At 47.9% G+C, this 16,220-nt stretch overlaps 1 protein-coding gene across 2 annotated transcripts; it reads right to left on the bottom strand.

Annotated features, from left to right (window-relative positions):
• Positions 1-158: 158 nt before the first annotated feature.
• Positions 159-14,396, bottom strand: MED1 (mediator complex subunit 1). Of its 2 annotated transcripts, XM_026864726.1 has the most exons (17): positions 14,293-14,396; positions 13,397-13,475; positions 12,882-12,936; positions 12,621-12,753; positions 11,836-11,864; positions 11,400-11,471; positions 11,016-11,090; positions 10,336-10,409; positions 9,886-9,975; positions 9,056-9,167; positions 8,674-8,798; positions 8,376-8,494; positions 7,557-7,758; positions 7,251-7,346; positions 7,038-7,143; positions 6,102-6,242; positions 159-5,924 (listed from the first exon to the last, which is right to left on the bottom strand). In XM_026864726.1, the coding sequence occupies exons 1-17, from the start codon at positions 14,377-14,379 to the stop codon at positions 2,993-2,995; spliced, it is 4,527 nt and encodes a 1,508-aa protein (XP_026720527.1). In that variant the 5' UTR covers positions 14,380-14,396; the 3' UTR covers positions 159-2,992. The 2 variants fall into 2 exon arrangements, with proteins under 2 accessions (XP_026720527.1, XP_026720526.1); XM_026864725.1 differs by having other exon boundaries at positions 159-6,242.
• Between the last annotated feature and the right edge of the window lie 1,824 nt (positions 14,397-16,220).

Below are 16,220 nucleotides of genomic sequence, written 5' to 3'. Positions count from 1 at the left end.
AATGCAAAAGGAGCCGGGATTATTTACAAAAAAAAAAAGCAAATTTCCAGACAGCTATTTACATCACCGCCATTTAGGAAAGAACCATTTTCTTTTAATCTCCATGTACGCTTCACCACCTGAGATTAAAAGGTTTGGCTTTTATTTCGTTTACACCTTTTTATCTTTCCAATACTGAAAGATGTAAAATAATCATCGAGAATAAGCAAAAATATTTTAAAAATAAAACATTTGTCGGAGACCAAGCATTGACAGGTCAAAATGTCGGCATAGTCGTGTCCTTCATCTCTCAGCACAGCGACGGAGGCCAGCGCCCGGCTCTGGTCTCTCTCTCTCTCTCATGATTTATTTCACACAAAGGGAATAGGGGACAGTGCACCAAAACGGGGCAAAAAGCTTTAAAAGTGCTGCCCTGCGGGCTGGGAGTGGCGGCTCCGGCCGCGGTCAGACTGTTCCCTCTATTTCTGTGCCTTCTGCAGGAGAAATTTAGGATACTCAACTTTGGTCTTGGGCAAGCAGAGAGGAAACGTGTGCAGCTCGTTCCATTAAAATTCATTTTTGTGTTAATGACGAAGCCGAACTGTATTTCCTTCCAACTTTTACTGTTTCATACCGGTAAAACACAATTGCTTCATGGCAAGTCCAGCAATCCGTCCCGTCAAACCCCCAGCCCTGATTCAAACACGTTTCTTTCTGAAGGCTGGTTATGCCTCACACAACCCCCAACGGATCAAAGGGCTTTTGTGAAACAAAACCACTTTAAAAAAAATGAAAATTAAAAAAAAAAAACTATTAAGGGGGGCAGAAGGAAACCAGATGACAACCTGCTGGAGCCTGAACAGGCGTCATCGCCGGGATGCAGCCGCTGTCGCAGGGTCTCCAGATAAATTCATCCAGTGGTGTGTTTCTTACATCCTCTTCGCAGATTCCCCACAGTCAAACGATTCCAATGCTGCGTAAGATAACGTCATTTGCTCCAGGTTCAGACTTTATTTACGATTTTCCTGTTATCCCAGCACATGAAGATGGTGAAGGGGAAGCTGCGGTACGCAGAGCAAAGGGCGAAGGGTGGAAAATACAAGGGAGAGCACCCCAGAGCCTGGAGCAGGGGGGGGCTTTGGAGAAAGTCACATCTCCCACGTTCTGCAGGAGCCCTGGAATTAAACCAAAGGCAGGAGGAAAAGGCGAAAAATCCCTGTAATTAACTGAACAGTTGCCACCCTACTGAAAAGACATCGGCCTCACCGCGGCTTTGAATGAGCTGGAAAAGAACCGGCTTGCCTGGGGTTGGACCGAAAATCTCTCCGATTTCAAAGAAACTTAAATCCTTGACGTCTTTTAAGACTGCATCCCCAAACATGGAGTTATTATCTTGTTCCCATGGGGGAAATCCTGGCCTTTGGTAATCAACAGCAAAATCCAAGGGGAGCAGGATTCTGCTCGGTCTGTAATTCCAAAGGAGATGTGTTCACAGAACTCTAGGTTTCCCACATTCCTCTGTGAATCAGATTTAACTGCTTTTAAAAATAAAACGCTCTCCTGAGTCTCTTTTCCTTTCAGGGGCCACAAGATAAGACCACAGAGGATGCCTGAGTCATGCTCTAAAATTCCAGCCAGAAGGGGAAAATCCATCTTTTAAGGAAATTGCTGCTTCTGCTGCAACTCTTATCCCAGATGAACCAGTTAGGGGCTGCTTTTCCAGCAGTGTCAGTGCTGACACCAGGGCAGGGCTGACTCACTCTGCCAGGGAGAGAAGGCAATGCCTGCGCGCATCGCCACGATTACTATCCAAGAAGCACGCTGCAAGTTAAAAGAAAAAAAAGCAAAAACCCAAAGGAAACCTTGAAGGGCTCAGCAACAGAAACAGACCAAGAAAACGAGGCCTGTTTTTAAACCATGAATGTACATGAGCTGTTTGCGTGACACTAACGGGAGCATTCGTGGTGGGCAAGTTAAGCCTGGCTCTAAAGCGTTCGCAGGACTGGGACGCGTGTGGGTTAGAGCCTGTGGCTTTACAAAGGCAGCACCAGGGGGTTCTGGGGAAGCTCTGTTTGCCAGGCTTCCGAGGAAGCAATGCTCAGATGAAGACACCGGAGTCCCTTTCCAATTCAGATTTGCTCCAACACACGCCAGAATTTCACCAATTTCATCAAAGCTACAGTGGCTGCCCGTGTGCAGAGCTGCCCAAATCCACGGGCTCTCCCCAAGTTCCCAAGCCCCTCTGGGCTCTGCATCACGCAATTAAAAGAGATTGAGTGAAAACAAGCAGCACAGGGCATTCGGATGTGGACATAAACAAATAGCCAAAATGAAAGGGAAGTCAAACGTAAACCCACAATCCTTCACCACGGCGACCTGGCACCAGCTGCTGACACCCACCAGAACAACGGTGCCCGGGTCTGCAGAGCAGCTCAGCTCAGAGGAAGCTGAAGTTCCCCAGGACCACGCTGCATCAGGCATTCAATGAAGGAATGCCCCAAAAATAAAATGAAAAAAAGATATTTTTGTTTGCTTTCAACCACCCTTTTAAAAAGAATAAAACCCAATCCTAAAACATGCCCTAAAATAATTAGTTTAAAACTTCCTAAATACAAAAGCAACTTATTCGGAATGGGAGGAAGGGCAGAGGAGCTCGGACTCTCCCAGAATAAACCCGTGTTGTTTGCACCGGTCTGGGGGCTGCTCCCGCGCTTACACACACACTCAGCTTCACACCCATTAACTAATGGGGCTGTTAATACTTATAAATTAAGAAGGAGGGTAAGTGTTGGCAGGAGAAAGGCCACAGTCAGGAACCTGGCGTGCCGAACGAGCTGCTGGCACTCACACTTTCTGCTCAGGCTTTGGAGATCCTTGGAAATACTGGTTTTTCCTCTTCAAACGCACCCCATAAAAATCAGCGTGGCAAGTTTGCAACGAACTGTTCCTTTCTTCCGATTTCTAGAACCCGCAGGTCCCGCGTACAGCTCATCTTTTCAAGACGCTGAGAAAACTAATTGCCAATTAGAGCAACATCCATGAGATCATCATCTTCCTCCCCGATCAGAAACTCCGGGCTGGCCCGGGACGGGCGCTCGGCCGACAGGATGGTGCTGCTGGCCATGGACAGGGACTGGTCGGCTGAAATTGGGGACTTGGACCAGCTCTCTGGCTTCATGCTGTGAGATTTCTTCTTGTCTCGGTCTTTATCCCGATCCCGATCTCTGTCCCGGTCTTTGTCTTTCACTTTTTTCTTCTCTTTTTTGTGCTTCTTGTGTTTTTCCGAGCTATACTCGGGCAAGGGCCTAATGCCATCGTCAGAGCTGGGGCTGTTCTGGTAGGATTTCTCTGCTATGGAAGAGCCCGACTCGCTCTCGCTGTCGATGTTTTGGGGAGTGTATGCTGGTGACTTACTGTGGCTGGGAGAGCAGCGTTCGTGTTTTGGAGTGGACCCACTGATTAGAGGGGACCCATAGCTTTTGGAAGAAGCCATCTGAGGCCTCAGGCTATCCCCACCGCCTTCCCCAGGTTTCTGCAAAGTTACTTTGGCTTTAATGCTAGGGGAACCACCATCATGTTTGCTGATGATAATTTTGGCCACTCCAGTGCTTCCAACATTTTTGGAATCTGAAGTCTTCTTGGAAGAGTCAACGGATCCTCCAGAAACAGAGACTTTAGATTTCTCTTTGTCACTCTTCTCACGTTTGCCCTGGAACTCGCCTCCGGACATATTGTGCTTGGAGGACATCGTATGGCTTGAGGAATTGGAACTTGGCCCTATCTGTCCATCCATTGGGTCGTCTCCACCAGGCCCACTAGTGACAACCCCGTGTTTAAGTTTGTCTATGACTGCAGTCAGAGATGGCTTCTTGTTTCTGCTCGGAGACTTGCCTTTGGAGCTTCCATGCTGGTTTTGAGATGAAGACATGGAAGACCCGCTCGATGAAAAGGAAGAGGAAGATGCTGTTGAAGAATTTGATGACGGAGGCGGTTTCTGTGACATAGACCCGGAGGACCCCATTCCCGAAGACGATTTCATACTTGAGCTTGATCCTGTCCCAGACATATGGGAGCCTCCGGAACCTGAACTGATCGGTGACTTTGCTTTAGATGACGGCGGAGTGCCTGGGACAGGTTTCATGGGAGAAGCAAGCTTGTCAGAACCTCCCGAGGGTCTCGAATGAGACGGAGAGATGTTTGGTTTACTCATGGAAGGGTTCATAAGCGACGATGGCTTTCCTTGAGGTTTCATCTTGGTACTTCCAGAACCGGTGCTGAGGCCGTGTTTGGTGATGGGGGAGGATCCGGGTTTTCCCACGGACTGAGCCGAACTCTTGGACTGACCCGAACTTGAGCTGCCTTGGCTTGAGTAGAGGCTGCTGCTCATCTTTGAGCCAGAAGACCCTTCTGACTTGCTGCTTTTAATTTTGCCTGAGGTTGAAGAGGAGGAAGAAGAGGAGGAAGAGGAAGAATGGCTATGATGGCTTTTGCTGCTGGAGGAGGTGACAGAGCCACTACTCGTGTACTGGCCATGCGAAGACGGTTTGCCAACAGTCACTGTTCCTTTTGGGATCTGAATGGTTATTTTTGGAATAGGAGGAGTAGCTACACCGGGAGGAGTCTGAGATCTGCCTGAACTCCCGGGAGATTTGGACCCGCCTGTGCTTGCTGGTGGCGTGAAGGGCCTGTTTGATGAACTGTGCGACGGCGACTTCCCGTCCGTCTCCTGCTTCTTCCGCTTTGGAAGTTTCTCTTTACTTTTACCATCGCTGGACGGCGTCCGGCTGCGCTTCCCCGGCTTCCCATCTATCCCGGGACCTGCCATGTTGCTTCCAGAACCGTTGCCTTCCTTTAACCGTTTCTGAGACTTTTCTTTTCCTAAATCCCCTGTATTCAGCAAAGGGCTCTGACCTCCACTGTGATGCTCCATGATGTCAGAGGACCCCAGTGCTTTGCTTGCAGCTGCAATAATACTAAAATCTACCGTATCGGACTGATTGCTCCCCTTAAATTTATTTTCCCCCCCATCAGCCCCCAAGACTTGCACCCCCAAAGGAGGTAGAGCCTGGGATGTGTAGCCCTTGAAATCATCAGTGTCTCCACTCTGACTACTCTCGTCAAAGTATTCCTCCCCAAAGCCACTCTGGCTCTGACTGTTCAGCAAATCAGGGTTGAAATCTACTCCATCTGGAAAAAAATGGTTTGAAGAATCACTGTTGGGGCTCACAGCAGCGTCTGCTATCAGGTCTGCTGGATCCGTGTATGGGTTCTCACTATTGTTCGTCTGGAAAACATCGGGGTCAAAGAGGGCACTTTGTGAATGTCCTGAACTAGAAGAGTCTCTGATGGGAGTACCGATGGGCGGACAGTCCTCGTTAGTGGCGGGGAGCTTGGAAGCCTCCTCTGCTATATCCGAAAGGATGTCGGTGACGTCGGCCCCGATGCTGTCCGAACTAGAGAGTCGAACCATTCTCTGAATACTGGGCTGCGAGTGAGGTATAGGCTGGGGGTAGGTGGTAGGAGGAGTGCTGCACTGGCTGGGTGCTGGAGTAATGTGGGGGGTGTCCAGGGTATCTGCAGTCATGTTGACATCAAAAATGGGATTCTGGGAGTCAACATCCATTGAAAAGAGCTCCCTCTGGAAATCGTCCTCAGTCTGATGCTTGGGCTTGTCGGCCGGCATGCGGGATTTTTTTTTCTTTTGTTTATTCCCCCCAGGACCCATTTCCATTCTGGGGGAGCCAGAGGAAGAGTTCTGCCTCTCGAGAGGGCTGCTCCCATACAGAGTGGAGAAATCCTGAGGGGCATTCTCTTTAAGAAGGTTCATGAGCATGGGGTGGTTCTTGGTGTTGCTTGCTGGTGAGGATACTGGTGGTGGGGTATGGTGGGGAGGGGTTGGACTTGAGCCAATGGTAGAGCCCACATTCCCTGTGATCTGCAACAAACTAGTGAGAATAGGGTTCTGAGACACTTTGCTGAAGTCCTCCCCATGGCCCACCGAGTCATGCCTCTCTTTCATGCTTATGCTCATGTTAAACAAAGTAGTGATGGGCCCCCCAGGAAAAGTGTTGGTTGGGGTAGTGGTACCACTCATTGGGTTGCTGCCTGTGGTCATGCCATACCCTGGGCTGCTGGCTGGGGGAAGGTTTTTCTTCACCATATCTTCTACTGTCTCTGCAATGAGGGACAAGGCCGGTGTGTCGGCTTGAATTGTTTCTGCTTTTCTGCGAATTGCTCTCATGGTGACAGGAATGGACATACACCTGCAAGGCACAAGACAAAGGGGTTAGTGTGCATGTTGGTGCCCTGTGGCAGTGCTCGCTGAAGTCGTTTTAACAGCTTCATCAGACATAAGGCAAGCAGCAAGGCTCCTGGGCACGAGAGCAACAGGTCCGGGCACTGGAAATGCCCTCCTGTTCTGCCTGTATTCACACTTATCCCATCACGAGACAACTGTGCCTTTACACACTGCCCTGCAATCACAAAGGGAGAATTAATCAATCCATTAACTCTAACAGCTGACAGACCACGATCTTGTAGTTAAAGCACAGGACAACAATCTGGGTTGCTACTCTGATTCTGCCAGAAAACACCTTTGCCTGAGCTTGGCAAACCTGATTTCCTGCAACACTGTAAAAATCAATGATAGTGCCCCCGTTCTACTCAAGGACGAGCCGATAATGTTCTGAAAGAAAAAACAGCTATTCTCACTCAAAATGTCTGTGCTGTGCCCCGTTAACACTGTGCTGCGTTCTGAATGGTGGCTGAGGCAGAGGAACCTTGGTAAAAGGCCCGTGCAAATGACAATCCGCAGGGGAGCTCTGCCACATTTTGCGACAGCTTCCAGGAGGAGGCATGAGCAGGGCGGCACCTCAAAAATAAGTGGCTGTGGCTGAACGTCTGGAAAGGAATTTCCAGTGGGTGTCCAAGCTTTCCTCTCTTCCAACCAACTACTGCCAAAACTCACCCGCAGACAGAACGGCTCCAAAAATAGGAGAGAGATCCCGAGTTCACCTGTATGATCTGGAGTGAGGGCGGCACAAAACCATGCAGCTTACCTTTGAACAACTTTGGCAATGAAATCATCTGTACAGATGAGAGCATCAGACAGCCCTTTGTACAGCTTACAGTTCACGTGAGTCGAGTCTTGCACATCCATCACCACTGAAAGAGAGAAGGTGTTTGGAAGAGATCAAACTCCTGGTACTGGCGGAAGAACACCCTGTCTTCCTGCCCATAAACACGCTCACGCTTTTACCGAGTTCACTTACCACACACCAGGGAGTCATTCACAGGATGCTGAAAGGACACGCTAAAGCAGGAGTCAGAGAGAGGACAAACTTCAAACTGCAGGATCCCAGGAGAATCTGAAAGACACGGGAAGTGTTAAATTAGGGAGCACGGGAGATGAACCAGAGGCACCAGCTCAACACCCTCATACAGAAGGAATAAAAAAAAAAAAGGGAGGAAAAAAAAGGAAAAAAAAAAAGGAAAGCAGCATAGGTCTCATTTCTTATTGCTACACCTGGGAAAATCACCCAGAGTTTCTTATTCTCCACACGTGATGCAGTACCCACCTTCTTTTAGAACTGTTCTCTTGACACAGCTGCCGATCAGCGTGTTGTAAGCCACCTGATGTCTGATCAAACTGAGGATGAGCGGGACCCGCCCAGGGTGCTGGAAGGCGATTTTACTGATCAGAGTTCCTTGAAGACTTCGTCCATCTGGGAGAGGAGCATCTTTGTTCAGAAAGTAACAGTGCTGCTGTCCTGGAAGAGCCTGACAAACAATTTCTGCTTTACTCCAATTCCTGCTGGGTACAAGGCAACAACAGACATCTAGGAAGGAAAGAGCAGGCCCCAGATCCAAGTGATGCCAAGGCACCTTTCCAGCTGAAAACAGCAAACTATGACGACACTTTCCTTCCAACCTGAACAAGCAAAACACTCCTCAGAAGCAGTACTGCCAAACAGTATTCACTGTCCCCACTAAACCAGTTTCATACGGTGTGGCATCCCTTCCGAGGGGAAGAGAAATCCTCTGCAGGCGGTAGGAGACCTGTCACTGACAAATTTAAGAACTAGGATTTCTCCCAAAGCGCTGCCGTTCAGCCACACCCTACAGCCCGAACACGGGAGGGACAGGACCCAGGAAGGTGCAGCCCGATACCTCTGCTGTCACTCCTGCAGCTGCACTTCAACACCGATGGATTTTTCATTACCTAACTTTCCTAATTACTGTGGTCATGTGTGCACCTGATCTCTAATCCTTGGAGCTTTTGCCTATGAATAAACGCTGTACCATTTTCCTTTACTCGAAAGATACCCAAAACAGATGAAAACCCCCCAACTGCTCATCTACAACCATAACACCCCTGGTTGTAACCACATACTCACTGCATAGAAGCGCATATTGTGGTTTAAAGGTAGAGGATCAGCCTCCTTGGATAACTCAAACTGGGTGATCAACTCATACAAGGGTACAAACGTTGGTGGCGTGTCGAACAGTGGAATACCTGAGGGAAGAGGAGGGCAAGAACGATGGCACCGGGGAGCCGGAAGGAGATGGTGGGGCAGAGAAGGCGTAGTGAGAGCTTTACTGAAAACAGCACAAAACCTCCTCTGGCACACTTTAAAAATTAACAGCGGTTTCTTAATAAAAATCTAGGGAGTATCTGACCAATGTGCAACCCACCTGTGCAGCCCTGAAGTTTCTGGATGAAAGCTCGAGACACAGGAATGGGACGAGGGAATTTCAGGAAGAAACAAGCTGGTAAATCCACGCTGTTGGCACTGGTGATTGATGAGAAAGACGGAGTTCTGCAATATTGGGGTAATACAGGATCTTATTAGATGCAGGGCACCACTCTGTACAATTTACTGGTTGCTCAAACACAAACAGATTGTTACACCTTCTTAAAGACACTGCTCGGAAGCGTGTCACATGCCTGAAACACTATTTCTTGGCTTGAAGACAGCACATAAATGCTTTATGTCGGGTCATCTCCCCACTCTGGCTTCAAGAGGGGACTCAGCCTGCATCTAGAGCAGGCCCAGCCGGCGCGTCCCTCGCTCACCCTTTGCTGTCCACCGGGTGCGAGCCCATGATCAGGGGCGCGATGGGAAGTTTGTACATAGCCATGGTCCCCTCCACTGTCACTGACACGTTCATACCCAAAGAGCGAGGAACTGTGAGAGGCAAGGAAAGAAAATAAACAAAATAAACAAGCTGATGGCAAAAAAACCCAAGGTGAGCTTTAGGAATTAAATATCGCTGCGGTGGAAGTATCTCCCTTTCTCCACAAGGCAGTTTGCAGCGTTAGGATGGACTATGGCCAATCTAGTTATGCTACCCAACGCTCTACTTTTCTCTGGCAAGGTAGACCTACTGCATAATTCTGAAAAGATATTCCAAATACATTTGTTAAAGTTTATAGTATGGTCTTTGCGAAGCAAAAGAAATAATGATTTTGGACAATTTCACCCCCTTCTTTCCTGAGACCAGTCTCAATTTTAATTAGTGCTCGTTCTAGTGAGAGACAGCATCTGTGTACATGCAGAAGAAATAATCTTCCAGTAAGACTGTTAGAGACACAAATATTGCCCCAGTAAGATAAATCCCATTTTAACAATGAAATTCACCCTAAGGAAAAAGGCTCTGTCTGGAGACTGTCACCCCACCACCCTTGGCAGGTGTCCAGTTCAAACTCCAGAACAGCCCCAGGGTCTGAGATGGGCGACCAAGCCAGCACTTACACCTGGGCTCACTGAACCCGTGTCCTCTCTGAGTCAACCTACGATTTCCCTGTATTACAGGGTGACAGCAGAGGGGAGCTACACTCGGAATTCTGCTTTCTTCTCCCCTTCAAGCATTAGTAGTCCACACCAGCTTCTCGAGCTGACCTACCATTGTTCTCGTGCAAAATAACAGAGGCTCCGGTGCCATCTTCAAATAAATCATAGGGCGAGACATAATACTTGAGATTCATCAGGAGACCTGCGGGAGAGAAGCTTTTGAACAGGCGTCCCGACGACACAAGTCCACCCGATCATTATTAACCCCCGTCACCACGTCGTATTTGCACTGGAACACGGCACGTGCTGGGCAGAGCTGCCAGTGCACCTTGAGAGAATCGTTTCTCTGCTGTCAGGCACAGACGTGGCCATCTGCCGTCAAACTACCGCGTGTGAGAAGCTGCTGCCTTTCTGGATTACGTGGGGCTTACAAATACTCAACCACCTTGTCCCTCTTTTACTCCCCCTCCCTTACTGCCACCGGTTAACACGAAGCTGACATCCATAAAGAGGACGCTGAGCAAAGTAATTTTTATTCTTTTCAAGTATTAATCAAAGATACCTCCACTCCGGGGGGTGAGATAGCCAACACTGCCATGAAGAATCTTGTCGAGGGGATTTGCATTGGTGGCTTGCCTGCAAGAGAGGCAATCACAGCTCTGTAACAAGCCGGAGTCACACCTGAAGCCAAAACTCATGTGCTGATGGCGGTCTAAGATTTGAGCTCAATATACACACTTCTCGGCCACACAGAGGTAGCGATCTTAAACCTTACACTGTTCTAGGCAAAACAAAAGCTACTTTACTCTCTACAGCATGGAGGGTTTACCCACTGAATCTACTGCAGTGAAAACTGGTCAAATGTTTCGCTAATTTCTTACTGTACCGATTTTTTTCTATCCCAGCCAAAACCAGCACAAACATGTTACCAGCGATCCATCTAGTCACAAACTTTCTACCTTCCAGCCTTCCTTCCAGTTGAATTCTGCAGTTAGAAAGGAACAGTGCAGAAAGCTCCAAGCAATTTTTCTCTCTCTAGAGACATATATATCATTCCCCTGCTAGCACAGGCCTTCTGTAGCCTCAGCATTGCACTTCCTAGCAATGATGTCAGACCTGAGAGGCACCGGTGTGACACGTCCCGGCTCTACGATACTTGGGACTTGCATCTGCCAACGGGACGCAGCGTTAAGCGAAAACAAACCAACGACGGAAACCCACAAACCCTGTAGGCATCCTTACCAATACATCCCCGCCATTTTTGAGAGATCCAGCTCTAAGGATTGCAGAGCCAAGTACATTTTCGTTTTAAGTTTGCTGGAGAAAAAAACCAACAAAACAATGTAAGAAAAACTGAAGGGAACTGTGCGATGAAATCCAGCTGGCTGACACACTGCAGTACCTGCCATCAGATCAAGCATTTAGAGATTACAACTTTTCTTTCTGCATTCCCACTTCACGTTAAACCCATCCTCCCTACCCGCCACGTGCACATGCGAGCCTCGCTGATGAAGTCAGTAGGATCACACACACAAAGGAAATTTAAGCACAGAACTAAAGGCTTGTGGATCCGTTTCATTTTATATATGTGGTTGTAAAGACATGTAATACATATTCTAGACTTACTTATCTCCTGGCAATTTATACAGGTTCACGAGCCCCCTTAGATGCTTAGAAAATTCATCAAAATTTTTCTCTCTGAAAGGAAGGAGGAAAAGTCACACGCATTCAGATTCGTAGCAGATAAGGTTTTGTTTTAAACAACTCTATTAATACAGGCACTAAGTCACTTAAGAAAAAGCTTTTGCGACATGAAAGCTACAAAACAATGATCCAGCTTTAATGATTCTGATGAATGTTGTGCTGGGGCTTCCAAGAGAGCACGTACACCCAGCAGTCAGAATCTGAACCAAGGGCAGAAAATCCCCTGGAGAAGTAGAGAGACTTTGTGGGGAAGGAACAGTTACGAAACGCTTTGCATTTCCGGATATAAAATAGTCTCAGACTGATACTGCAAAGAGAAGCCTGTCAGAAAATGCCACAAATGACTCTTGTTGCTCACCTCAGATGCTGTACCAATTCTGGACAACTCTGAAAAGGAAAGAACATACAACGATATCAGTGTTGAACGCAGCAATTTCAGTCTTTGTGCAGCACAGCAACTGTAAAATATTAGGACAGTAAAATTTCTGAAGCATCAGCTTTCCAGAAGAAGCCATACAACGCTCACAACTACACATTGCTATGGTTCCAGTTCTGCTCCTCAACCCCCTCTGGGACAAATTCAAGCAATACTCTTTCCTTTTAAGCAACTGATTTGAGATAAACTTTTAAAATTGGGAAGCCTTAGGCTGAAAACCTACAATCTCACAGAGAGATACTAAAAACGGCCTGTTTTCAGAAGAGTGGCTAGGCCAGCGTAAACAGCAAGTTCAAACTCTCACACATGTGTGCAGAAGGGAAGCAAAGCCATTTTCTTTCGGCATTCCACGCTTCGGTATTTTCCATTCACAGATCTGAGTTGTGTAAGACTAATTTCCCTATCCTTCCTCCAGAAATAAAATTCTCAGAACCACAGCAATAACTTCCTCAGTTATAAAACCACTCGGAGAAAAAGAGAGACCATCAGATGAAGGGTCCTTGCACACACTATTGATCAGATTAACCCACGAGAACAGACTGCTCCGTGGAGGCTTTCACCTTCCACTAGAACAAGCAGCAAAGGAGTAATGCTGCGTCCAGAGGAACATTCAACATAACCCATTTCCTCTGCTCAGACAAAAGGGACCCAAAATGCAGTCTCAAAGACACAAAGCCATTACCCTCAGCTTTGTCAGTAAAACATACCACAGGGTTTTCTCCATGGTGAGCCACCTTGACATCACACAGCAGCCCTGTGGGATCTAACTGCACTTCCACGTAGAACATGTCTGAAGTGATGTAACATTCAGTGCCGTTCGCACTAAGGTGAGATCCAAGGCTTACAAACAAAACAAAACAAAAATTGCTCTGAGATGCACACAAAAAGTAATCAAACCAGCCGTGGGATTACGACGTGTACAGATAAACAGGAAAAGCCTCTGCCGTAAAATAAAGGAGAGGACCTACCCATTTTGTCTGGCTATAGACTCCAAGCGATCTGTCATGGCAGGCAGAGAAGATACTGGATGGAGAAAGCAGAAAACAAGCCTCAGTGAAATGATTTGACATCTCCCTAGGTGTAAGACGTCAGCATTAAAACCAATCTCAAGTAGTTACTCCCTCACATGTCTGCTCACACCTTCACACGTGCAACTACACACATTATCTGTACCCAAAACAGAGGCAGAACAATTTGAATAGAGAAAACCAAACGTTCTCAGAACTGCAAAGGGAGGACGTTTTTGTTTTTTTTTTTCCACGAGTGGAATTCAGGCGTGGGCCTTTCCAACAGTAACACGGGCAACCTCGAGTGGTGCTGCCTGGCCCTGAGACACACGTGCTTGTGTAAAGGACAGCACAGATCTGCTAGGGAAGCAGTGCAATGGGCTAGCAAGAACCTTGCTTGCTTTTACAATCTGGAGGATTTCCACAGCGTATCACCGTGAAGCAGTTCGTAAAGCGCAGGCGCCGAATGCACCAACCTTTTAACGCCTTCTGCAAAGTCTCCAAACAGCTCACCAGGTGTTGGTGCCCCCCAGAGTTCATCACAACTCGCTTTTCCTTAGTGAGAAAGAAGAAAAAACATCCTTTTTCTGTATCACTCAGTAAGAGGGAAGTATTGCAACATTCCATCAGTCAAGTGAAGTTTATTTAGATAATTAAAAGCAGATTAGATTTCATCCCAAAGTCACATCCTCACTTTGATTCCTGTAGGAGAACAGTTTGGAAGCAGGTAACAAAGGCAGGCCTGGAATTTATTTATTTTCTTTTAAGCAACTTGTTCATCTGGAAGAACCAACCGTAGCAACTTTGTAAGAGGCAGAAGCCAAGAGTTATATAATAACAAGACAGGCAAATTTTTAACACCACAATATATACAGAAGCCTTTGATGTAGCTCTCCCCTGCCTCCTGCTCCTCCTTCCCCCACCCAGAGACCAGTATTTCAAACCCACGTTTGACTAAGCCAACACAGAGGTTTGAATATCACTGAACGGGGAGCAAGTTGCTTTACAAAACACAACATCCTGAAAGAGCAAGTGGCAGAACGGTTTGGGCTTCTCAGCACAGGCTGAAACCCCAAGTTTGAGCCTTTTCCTGGCGCTGGGCTGACAGATGCCCCGTGTCAGCCAGGTTACAGAGGGGGAGGCTGGAACTGGGGAAGGCGAAGGCCCATCAGACAGGAAGGGTACAGACATCGCTCCCTCCCCGGCGCGCTGCGGGCTGTGAGAACTGGCACACCTCAGCCACGCTGGCCCAGGAGGAAGGCCAGGCCTGAACAAAAGGTAAAGCACTTTGTGGAGATCTAACAAACCGACAGCAAAATGATTACTACAGAAACTTCAGAAGCCCTCCTACAGAGATCCCAACAATTCTCACCATGACTTGACGGACTAACTTCATGGTTTCTGTCCATGGTCTGTTTTGGTTGTACTTTGCGTGAAGTCTTTCTAAGAGGGTACTCATCTTATTCAGCTTCTCCGTTTCTGTAAGACAGAGGAATATTCAGAAAAGAGAATGAGACAACATTTGAAGTTTTATAAATAAATCAGCTTGGCTGTTGTAATAGAAACACTTCCCACCTTTAAGCTAAACACAATCTCAAAAAACTTATTCACTGCTGATTTCTCCCTGTGACCTAGAGCTTAAGGCTAAGCAAACATCAAGGATAAATCACAAGCTGTCAAACCCTAAAGGACCATAAAATGCCTACAGGCCTGCTGCAAAAAGCCCAGCTCCTGTTCTGCACGGACTGTGAACGATGTGGCCCCATCAGATTAAGTTCAGGCATGACAGGAATTTATCAGGGCACCGAAGATACAACAACAGTCTCAAGGTGAAGCTTCCCCGGGAGAGGAAATGGAAAGAGTGGAAAACATTGTGTTAAAGAAGAGAGGTTAAATTTCATTTCCCCATCACTGTTCACTCCTCCCACTCTCCAACCTCTTGTACAACAAAGATTTTAAGACTCTTCCATCACCAAAAACCTCAACCAAATCCGTCCAACTGCAAGTTGTCACAAATTCTCTGATCAGACACACTCCCCCCTCACCAGGTTTGAAACCCGACGGCTGGGGTCTCCTCAGTGCTGCTCCAGAGCCTGGGCACGGCTCCATCCACTGAGAGCCAACGAAGCAGTGGGCAGACGGGAGGGGTCACGGATCTCTACCAGCCTGGAAACTACTCAGCCTTTATAAAACACTTCTCATATCCCACAGACTCGCAGACATGTGCTTCTACAAGCTCATTTCTGTAGAGTTTAGAAAGTTCCAATGTTATGAATAATATCTCTCTGATGAGAGAAAAGGAATACAGGATCAGTGACTAAGCAAAAAACCTAGTGTTGGACAGCTGGGCTAAAAAAGTTCCAGGATTAAACTGTTCATTTTTCCCTACTATCTAGCTGGACACAGGCACAGAGAGAACTCAAAATTCAGGACTACTACAATTTGGGTTGGTTTTTTTTGCCAAGAGACAGCTTTTTCTACACTTGCATTTGTCAAAGAAATCTCAGTGGACATCACTGCCAAAACAAACCCTGGCACTGGGGGGGCCAAGGCAAACACACGTCTACGACATTTTAACTGCCACATGCCACGCTGGAAGCCCTCACCCACAGAAGGGTTTGTTTCCATTACTGATGCATGTACGCTTGATAAACCCAGTGCTGACCCCACCGAATCCAAGTGTAAGAAACAAATGTTTGCCAGACGTTTTTCAGACACTTTATACCTCTCAGCTACCTTAGAATCACAGAGTGCTTGAGGCTGGATGTCACCTGGGGTCCAAGCCCCCGCCCAAGCGTGGCCAACTACAGCAGGTTGTCCTGGGCCCTGTCCAGATGGATTCTGGACCTCTCCACCACCTCCCCGGGTATCCTCAGAGTGAAAAAGTGTTTCCTGATGCTCAGGTGGAGGCTTCTGACTTTCAGTTTGGGCCCGTGGCCTCCGGTTCTGCCCCGAACTGAGCCGGGCCCCCTCTGCTTTACTCCCTCCCTCCAGGTATTTATGACATTTGATAAGATGGCGTTAAGCCCAGGGACAGGGACAGTTCTGCCAGATCTCAGCACAGTTAAGAGCCTCACGAGGATATTCGCCTTTATTTCCCTCAAAAATGGAACCGCTCCGCAGCCGGCACGAAGCCCCAAGCTCCGGCCGGGGGAGCGAGTCACGGCGCCGGAGAAACCCCGGCACGGTGCCCCCGGGCGCGGGCTCCTCACCCCCGCGCCGGCCCGCAGCCGCCTTTCGGGGAGAAACAGCTCAGGCCCAGCTCGGCGACCCCAGGCCCCCCCCACCCCGTCTCCTCTC

The sequence above is a fragment of the Athene cunicularia genome (assembly GCF_003259725.1).
Source record: "Athene cunicularia isolate RWA chromosome 27 unlocalized genomic scaffold, athCun1 chr27_part1, whole genome shotgun sequence".
NCBI classification, from domain to species: domain Eukaryota; kingdom Metazoa; phylum Chordata; class Aves; order Strigiformes; family Strigidae; genus Athene; species Athene cunicularia.
This window is presented reverse-complemented; position numbering and strand designations above follow the sequence as displayed.